This window comes from Vigna radiata, chromosome 7 (genome assembly GCF_000741045.1).
Source record: "Vigna radiata var. radiata cultivar VC1973A chromosome 7, Vradiata_ver6, whole genome shotgun sequence".
Classification (NCBI taxonomy): domain Eukaryota; kingdom Viridiplantae; phylum Streptophyta; class Magnoliopsida; order Fabales; family Fabaceae; genus Vigna; species Vigna radiata.
In genome coordinates this window covers 50981848-50990914 of record NC_028357.1, presented here as the reverse complement: position 1 = coordinate 50990914, position 9067 = coordinate 50981848, and the positions used below count along the sequence as shown (strand labels likewise).

Below are 9067 nucleotides of genomic sequence, written 5' to 3'. Positions count from 1 at the left end.
ACTTGTTGAGCTTACAGTTTTTGATGTTCACGATCCAATGCTGAAGATGATGGTGTGCAGATTTGAATTCAAATCTCGAAACCAAAGGTGTGCACATGGACGGTGTCCCCTTAACATTACTTCTATTAATCAGACAAATTTAAGCAAAGATTTCTTTCATTAAGTACATTGACCCTAGTCAATGTTCTTTAATGGTTCTTGGGATTCACTATTTATTTGCCCCACCACTGTAATCTCAATTGGGACCCGTGCTCTCCGATGGTGGCCTCCATGGCCGATTGGGGACCATTCCTTAAGAACAATATGCTCTCATTCCCTACACCCCTGAAACAAGTTCCATTGAACTTTACATGCAAAAAGGAACAACATGCTCTAGCTATATGCCACACGCCTCCTTCAACAATATCTTCTGAACTGGTGACTCTCTATATGAATACTATGATAGATCTTTTCAAAGAAGAGGGATGGAGGATTGTATACTGAAACAACACCAACACTGATGAAGTTGAAAGTGAAAGAAGCTCTTGAACAATGCTGGAATGTACAATAACAGGTTAGACTGATTATCACTCTCAGATGGATAGAGAAAGAAGCACAAAAGGTCATGGAGGAAAAAGGAATTTTATATCAAGCACCTATTATTAAGATGTTTGCTTATAAGCAGCATAATTTTTCATAACTTAATGGCATCATTATCATTATCCATTAATGCAGATTGATATTGACAGCCTAACTAAAAACATTCAAATCAATGATCTCATGACCGCAACAGATTTATGACACTGATTAGAGAAAGCGAATTTAGAAAATCAACTCAATTCGAAATGCTAACAAATAATACCAACCAGTAGCAAACAAAAGAAACAAAATTTATAAATAAATAAATAAAGTAGTGTGATATAATAGAGACAATAACGATACACTAGTAACCATCAGCGGCAGCACAAAGTGCAACTGCAATGCAACTGCCTTTGCAGCCATAACTTATGCTCTCCCATTCATCCCTATACATACATTTGCTCTGCGACCTACTCTTTCTCTGCCATTCTTATTTCTCAACTGCAATATTCATAATAATTCAAGTCAATAAGGAGAGAGAATTAATTTCTCCTCTTATAAACCCCGTTTTGCTGCAACCTCTTCTCTGTTTCTATTGTCGATAGATATAAAGAACAAAAAGCTGTTTCGCTAGATCTTGTGGTTGTCTCGTACGATGTTTCCTTCATAAGCGACGAGAGTCGCATGACATTCGAGGGTATCACCACAGAAGAAACGGCCGCAATAATAAAAAAAAAAAAGCGTGACTCTTGTTACCCGACGAGGGAAAAGTCCTCAAAAGAATCAATAAAAGGGTGGTGGCGGAGGCGATGCGTATGGGAGTCCCACGATGGGTGGCAATGGCCCTTCATATACAGGGGCAGGTGGTGGGTTTTGGTATACAACAGGTGGCGGTGGAGAAACTGCTGGTGGAGGAGGCGGCGGGGGAGGCGAACTGTATTGAACCGGAGGAGTTGGAGATGGAGAAGGGGATGGTGGCGGGTGATAAGGTGATGGGTGAGAAGGGGATGGTGATGGGTGATAAGGTGGGTGAGACGAGGATGGTGGTGGGAGGTAAGGTGTGGGAGAAGGTGTTGATTGCGGAGGAGGTGGAAGAAGTTCTGTACAAGGTGGTGGTGGAGGTGGAACACGAACAGGATAAGGAGGTGGCGGGGGTGATAAATAAGGGTAAGGACGAGGTGATGGTGAGGGATGAGGTGTAGGAGGTGGCGATGAGCCATAATTATGTGAAGGTGGCGGTGTCGAGAATGTAGGCGCCGGTGGCGGCGGAGAGTGGACACCATTGGGTGGCGTTGGAGTAGGAAAAGGTGTCACTGGAGAAGGCGGAGTGTATGATGGAGGGGGCAATTGCGAAGGTGGAGGAGGTTGTGAAGAGTAGCCAGGTGGAGCAGGGGAAGAATGTGGTGGTGGCAAATACACCGGTGAAGGAGGAGTGTGAATGGGTGGTAGTGGAGAAGGTGCCACTGACCGGGGTGGAGGGGAATGCCCCACCACCGGTGGTTCCGAAGGAGGTGTAGGTGACGTAGGTGTCGTAGGTGAAGGTAATGGGGAAGGTGCGGCAGGCGAAGGAGGCGAAGGTGTTGTAGGTGAAGGTAACGGCGAAGGACTTACGGGTGAAGGTGTCCCAGGTGATAGAGGCGAAGGAGTTACAGGCGAAGGTGTCCCAGGTGATGGAGGCGAAGGAGTTACAGGTGAAGGTGTCCCAGGTGACGGAGGAGAAGGAGTTCCTGGTGAAGGTGTCCCAGGAGATGGTGGTGAAGGAGTTCCAGGTGAAGGTGTCCCAGGTGATGGAGGCGAAGGAGTTAAAGGTGAAGGTGTCCCAGGAGAGGGTGGTGAAGGAGTTACAGGTGAAGCTGTCCCAGGAGATGGTGGTGAAGGAGTTACAGGCGAAGGTGTCCCAGGTGATGGAGGCGAAGGAGTTACTGGTGAAGGTGTCCCAGGTGATGGAGACGACGGTGTCCCAGGAGATGGTGGTGAAGGAGTTGCAGGTGTTGTGGGGGAAAGAGGTGAAGGAACAAATGGCTTGCAGTTAAAGGAGTTACAGTCCACAGGCTTAGACAAGAAAGCCTGACATTGCGCCGGAGGCCTCTGAACGGGCCTCGCCGGCAAGCAGTTGATCCTATCGTCAAACGCCGGCAAGGCGAGACAGGCAGGAGGTTCGCCGGTGAAGAAGTTAAAGGAGTAAGTGAAGTTGAGAAGGTGAGGCAACATACATATACTGGGAGGAATTTGACCGGAGAGTAAGTTGTGGGCCACGTTGAGCTGTTCCAAGCTGACGGCATTTCCAACGGCGCTTGGTAAGGGGCCGAGAAGTTGGTTAAAGCTGACGTCGAACACCGTGAGATTCTTCAACAAGCCTATCTCGGAGGGCAAGCAGGATCGGAATGCGTTGTTCATGAGAATGATCTCATTGAGGTTGGACATGTTGCCGAGGCTGTGGGGAATGCAGCCGTGGAATCTGTTGTTGGCGAGGACGATGACGGAGACGGGGGAGTTGCCGAAGTTATCTGGAAGGTCAAAGACAAAACGGTTGTCGTTGATGAAAATGGCGTCGAGATCTTTGTCGAACAATTCCCTGGGCACAGCTCCTTCGAATTCGTTGAACCTAAGATCCAAGAACTTGAGCGAAGGAAGGCGCAGGACCACCTCGGGGAACCTCCCCGCAAAGCGGTTGTTACTGAGATCCAGCTCGTAGAGGAGTACCAACTTCCGGAACGTGTGGGGCACAGTGCCGCAGAATCTGTTGGAGTTGATGTGAAAGAGTGCAAGATCTACTAGCAAACCGAGCTCCTCCGGTAAATAGCCGGCAATGTCCTGATGGTTGAGATCAATGCCGGCGACTGTACGGACGGAGGGGTTGTCGAGCGCTTGTGCACAGTATACACCGGTGTAGCTACAAACATCGGATCCTACCCAGTCGGTTGTCTGGTTGCGGGGATCAGATAAAATGGCGAGCTTCCAAGCTTGCAGAGCTATGTAAGCGTTTCTGAGACGGTCATTTTCGAAAGCAAGGGAAGGGTCTACGGTGACATTCTCTCCTCTATCTCCAAACTCGTCTCTGTAGTACAGAAGATGGCGCGATTGGGTTGGCGTGAGAAGGGAGGCATTGGCACATGTGGCCAGAAAGAAGGCAACGAGGAGGAGTCTTAGATTAAAGGAGTGTCCTTGTTTCTTCTTCATCTCACATGAGGCAGAAGAAGAAGAGAGGAAGAGGGTGCCAGAAAAGGGTTTGTCCCAGGGATTTTTGAACTCACTGCCTCTTTTTTATGAGCAGAGAAGGTCTCAAAAATAATTCATCCAAGGGACAGCTATGCCACAGCTCAAACCACACCAGATTCTCTCTTCCCTGTTTATTTTTCTTTTAATTATTCAGTTACATTTTCCGCTCTCTCTCGTTTTAAAAATAATATTATTATCATTATAAATACCTGAGAATGCAGATATCTGTATAAGAGTTTATTGGTGGTGTGGTATTAAATCTATGGACACGTACTCTGCCACTCCTCGATATTGAATTGATTCTCTCTGTTCACCCTGCAGTGTTAACATTTAAAATATTAATATATTAATTAATTTGGATATATTTAAACGAATTGTTAAGTGTAGTTTTAAGCCTAATTAACTTCAATCCAGTGAATTATGAAATTTATGTATGGTTGGTGGCATAAGAAAGCGAATGGGTCTGTACAGAGTTCCACTTCTACGTCCCCGCCAAACACTATAAATTCGTTACCATTACTTTCCACCACCTTCCTTCCAAACCTGACTGCATTTATGTAATACTCCGCCACTGATTTCACTTATTTTCAAAAACTATATCTATTTTAATAATATTATAAATTTCTTATACCAATTACTAATCTCTTATTGATATCAAATCTAGAAAGTAAACATTTTTTTTATTATTATCAAACATTTAAGTCAATCAATGATGGAGAGATGTAATAGCTTAATAATGATTGAGTAAATACTGTATGTTTTTAGTTTTAATCTTTAATTGATAAAATTATAAGAAAATAATATATATTAAAGGATGTATGAATAAATAAAGGTTATTAATAGTTGTCTTGTATGGAATAATAAGCAACAAATAGAAATTAGAGAAGATTTAATGACAGCTATGCTAACAGGAGAAGCATGAGTGAATTTGTCCTTGACCAGTTCATTCATGCTCCTTTGCTGTGTGACTTTAGATTGAATCCCACTTTCTTGTTTCTCCTGATCTCCATAACATAACGTGACGTGATGCGCGTCCACATCACACTACTGTGGACTCTTGCCTTTGGGATTGGGACCCACTCAAGATGGCGGAAGAAACCTGTCCCCTGCGCGACGCAAAACGACATCCGCTCAAACTGTCGTATTGGGACCCACGCGCTTCACCGTTCTCCTTCCACCCTTTTCCGATATCACCCTCGGAGCTTTACTAAAATATTTTACACTATTTTATATCAAAATTTAACTAAAATCTATTTTTCATACCTTATCTTTTCCAATGCCAAACATAATTTATTTGATGGGATGGGTAATAAACATTTTTTAAAATTTTATTTGAACGAATTTGACTTTTGAATAGTCTTCTAAAATTTATGTTAATAAAAAATATCTATCAAGTTTTCGTTTAAAAAACACAGTAAATATGTAATAAATAGTTTAAAATATCTTTAAAAATGATATATAAGCATTTATTTGAAAAAGAAAATGGGTAGGGTTGGGAGTTTTGAACTCATAGGGAGAGATAGACTGACGTTTAAATGTGGGAACAAGAAGAGAAAAATACACCCACCATCATCTCATCATTATGCTATTTCTTTTATAGGTTTAGCCTACTTATATGTCATGTTTGTTACCATATTTTTAAGGAAAAAAAAAATGCACTTATTATAACTACACATCTACTTTCCTTTTATTTTTGGTAATAACAATAATAATTTGATTCTTATTTTTGAAATATCAACTTTACGATAATATAACATTGTGTTAATACTTTAAATTAAAAAATAGTATAATTAAATTTGTTGAGTTTATGGCTCTTAAACTGATTTCTAAATTTACTACATAAAATATAAAGTTATTAACGAGCTTATGGAGCTTGCGGTTTTGTATCATTTAGTCTTTTATATTTCTCTTCTCTCTATTAGTTATTATATATTTGGCATCTGATAATTTTTTAATTAAGGATTAAACATATTTTTATTTTAATGTGAAATTAAAATTTGTTTGCTTTAAACTTTAAAAATAAATAAATATAATTTTTTAATTTACTTATTTTAAAAAAAAATTATGTTAAAAACAAATTTCATATTAATGTTTGAATTATTTATACCATTTAATATATTTTAATTTAAATATTAGTCTAAATTTAACAAAAAAAAAATTAAAATCACTAACTAAAATATTATATCTTTTTATTTTTTAAATTTAAAAATAAAAAATATCAAAATTTAAAACAAAGAAAATTACAATGTTACGCGTATTTAATCATTTAATTATTTTCCATATTTTTTGCCATAGCATATATATCACAACAAACCAATATATTAATATCTCAAGTTACCTTTTTACAGTTCGCGTCAAAATATATATTTCCTTTTAATAGAATTTTATATATTTCCTAACAAGGACATGTGTTCTAGTTTTATTATATTCCTTATTTTTCTTTGATCTACATGCAAATGATATCACCCAAAATTCCAATTTTAGACATAAAATTTATGTTGCTTAAAAGATAAGCAGTGTGAATTTCAATTAATGGGGTAAAGACATGCGTTTTAATACACAGCATCAACGACTTCAAATTATTTCAATCAAAACATGCAATATTATAGATGGAGTGTGGTTGTATCATCTCATGCAATGCATCTCCATTTCAGGAATGGGGAATATACTAACATACAACTAAGGCTACAATTAAATTTAACACAATTAATTCATAATAAAAAAGGTTCAACTCAACATGAGAACCACTACTTTTGCTTTATAAAACCTTAAACCCATAAAAAAAATAATAGTTTGTCGTCTTTAAAAGAATAAAAACTGCTTTATGGCTTAATTTAATAATATATATTAATATTTCAAATTAAAAATTAAAAAATATAATTAAAATGTTCGATTTTCTCTTACAAGTTGTATGTATGAAGAAAAACAAAAGAAAGAGAGCATGAAAAAGTAGACGCGTAAACCCCCATAACGAAGGAAACACACCCCATCAAGAAAGAGTTGTAAGATACACGTAGAAAACATAAATAATGATGGTTAATTATTTTTTAATGACTTAATTAGTGATTTTGTCTTCAAATTTGTTGGTTTAATTTATTTCGATTCTTTTATTATGTTTGGATTCAATTCAATTTTTTTATTTTTTAAAATTATTTAATTTAATTCTTTGTGTTGAGTTGACATTAACCTTTTTAGTGAAAAGCGAAAATGCTTTATATTATTTTTTAGACTTATAGTAGTTATTTAATAAGAGTTTGTTTGATTTTTTTTTTGAAAATTTATGTTTGATCTGTATATATATTATTATTATGATTATTATTTTGAATATTTGTATTAATATTATATATGTTGTTCTTGATGTCTTTACAAATCTTTTATTCTTTTGTCCATCTATTACTACCGTGGATTTTAAATATTGATTCTTGATCATAAAATTCTATCTATCCATGTAATATTGTTTATGATTGATAATGAGCGCAAGGCTTGGATTAAAAGAATTTAACGTGTTAATACTACAAATTATGACAATTTTAATTTTATTTTATTTAACCAGGGATTTTGTTAGCAATGTTTGTTTGGATGTACGAATTGCATCCATCGAGAGTTTTAGATTTGTCAATATAATAAATGAATTTTCATTATATATATGAAAGAGTAGAACATTAATGTTTATTTTATACTTTAATATTAATAGTTTTAATATAAAATGTCGTTAAGCTGTTTTAAGTTTAAACTTTCATCCTTAATGTATAATAATAATAATAATTTAGAAATGGTTTAATTTTAAAAAGACTGTAGGTGAAATGGGTCAGTATAAAGTATACGTTGAACTCTTTTTTCAAGAGATGTTGAATGTATCATTTAATACCAAACTATAACATTAACTTCAAGTTAGACTATGTTAATAAACAATGTAAGATTAAGTTAATGAGATAGAATGGATGCTGAACATTCCTAGACTCCTAGACTGAGAATGTTTAAAAACTCCAGTTAAGAAAAAAAGCATAATAATAAATTATAAAATAGAAAAGTATAAGTGAATTGTCAACAAGGAAGTGAATAATATAATGAGTCTTTCTTACTAAGGTTATTTTACTATTTTAAAAAGTTTTAAAATAAATTTGTAGTATTAAATTCTTAACCGAGATTAAGAATATTATTTTTTTAAAGTTGAAAGTTTAGCGATGGGTCTTACTTTAAGAATCCAATAACAAATAATTTATAAATTAAAGATTCACCGAAAAAAAAAATAACTCAAATAGTTTAGGGCTAAAGATTTAAAGAAAGAGAAAACACGAGATATTTTGATCTTTAAATTATGAGAGTCATATAAAAAAGAAAAAAATATCAAGGCATCAAAATTATGTTAGTGTATTTTTTTTTCTTTTATTTTAAAATTATTAAATTAGAGAATATTTGTGCTAATCGTAATGATCATAATAAACAGAGTCCATTTGTGGTATCTAATAAAAGTAGGTAGTTTCTTCCCGCTCCTTATAACTTTCCTCCTTGATTTATATAAGTTTATTATTTTTTAATTATATAATTTCAAAATTAAAAAATATTTGTCAAAATGTGTTATTCAGAAATCATTTTTCATTAAATAAAATTAGATTATACAACTTTAAATAAAAAATAACTTTTAATTTAATCCAAAAAGGATGAAATGAGAATTTCTTTTTATAAGGGTGCAGAAAGAAAGTTATAGAGATGCAGGAAAAAATTGACATAAGAACATCTAGGTTTTCGGCCCACAAATATCGGGTAGCCTGGGAAGCCCATCGATATTACGGATCCGTTTTTTTTAATTAGATTTTGTATACTTATGATTAATCAATGTTATTTTTATGATTAATGAAAAGTAAATTGAAAAATAAGGATGTGATAATAAAAAGAAGCATTCATATATAGTTCATAATAGAAAAAACAGTGTTTTTTCCAAATGACATTACACAAGGAGTTAAAGCATAACTTATTGCGAAAATAGAAAGAGACAGACATATGGGTGTTAAATTATTCAAAGCCAGGGAGAATTGTGAATAGGTGTAACAACAGATTTAATTTGCAAGTATTTGTGAAGGGCCTCCATACCCAAATCTCTTCCAAATCCACTCATCTTGTACCCTCCAAAAGGAACTTCACTCCCCACAATGAAATAGCAGTTGATCCAAACAATACCTGCACGAATAGATCTTGACATTGTGTTTGATGTATCCAAATTGTTTGTCATAATGCCTGCTGCTAAACCGTACTTCGTATTGTTCGCACTTTTGATTGCTTCCTCTATTGT

The 9067-nt window shown here is 35.5% G+C and overlaps 1 protein-coding gene across 1 annotated transcript; it reads right to left on the bottom strand.

The window, feature by feature from the left end:
- Window positions 1-848: 848 nt before the first annotated feature.
- Window positions 849-3908, bottom strand: LOC106768672 (leucine-rich repeat extensin-like protein 4). The gene has a single exon (XM_014653931.2). The coding sequence runs from the start codon at window positions 3736-3738 to the stop codon at window positions 1342-1344; it is 2397 nt and encodes a 798-aa protein (XP_014509417.1). The 5' UTR covers window positions 3739-3908; the 3' UTR covers window positions 849-1341.
- Window positions 3909-9067: the final 5159 nt, after the last annotated feature.

Bases quoted from the DNA above. Each gene is read 5' to 3' on its own strand.
- LOC106768672 (XM_014653931.2), bottom strand. From the start codon at position 3,738: ATGAAGAAGAAACAAGGACACTCCTTTAATCTAAGACTCCTCCTCGTT.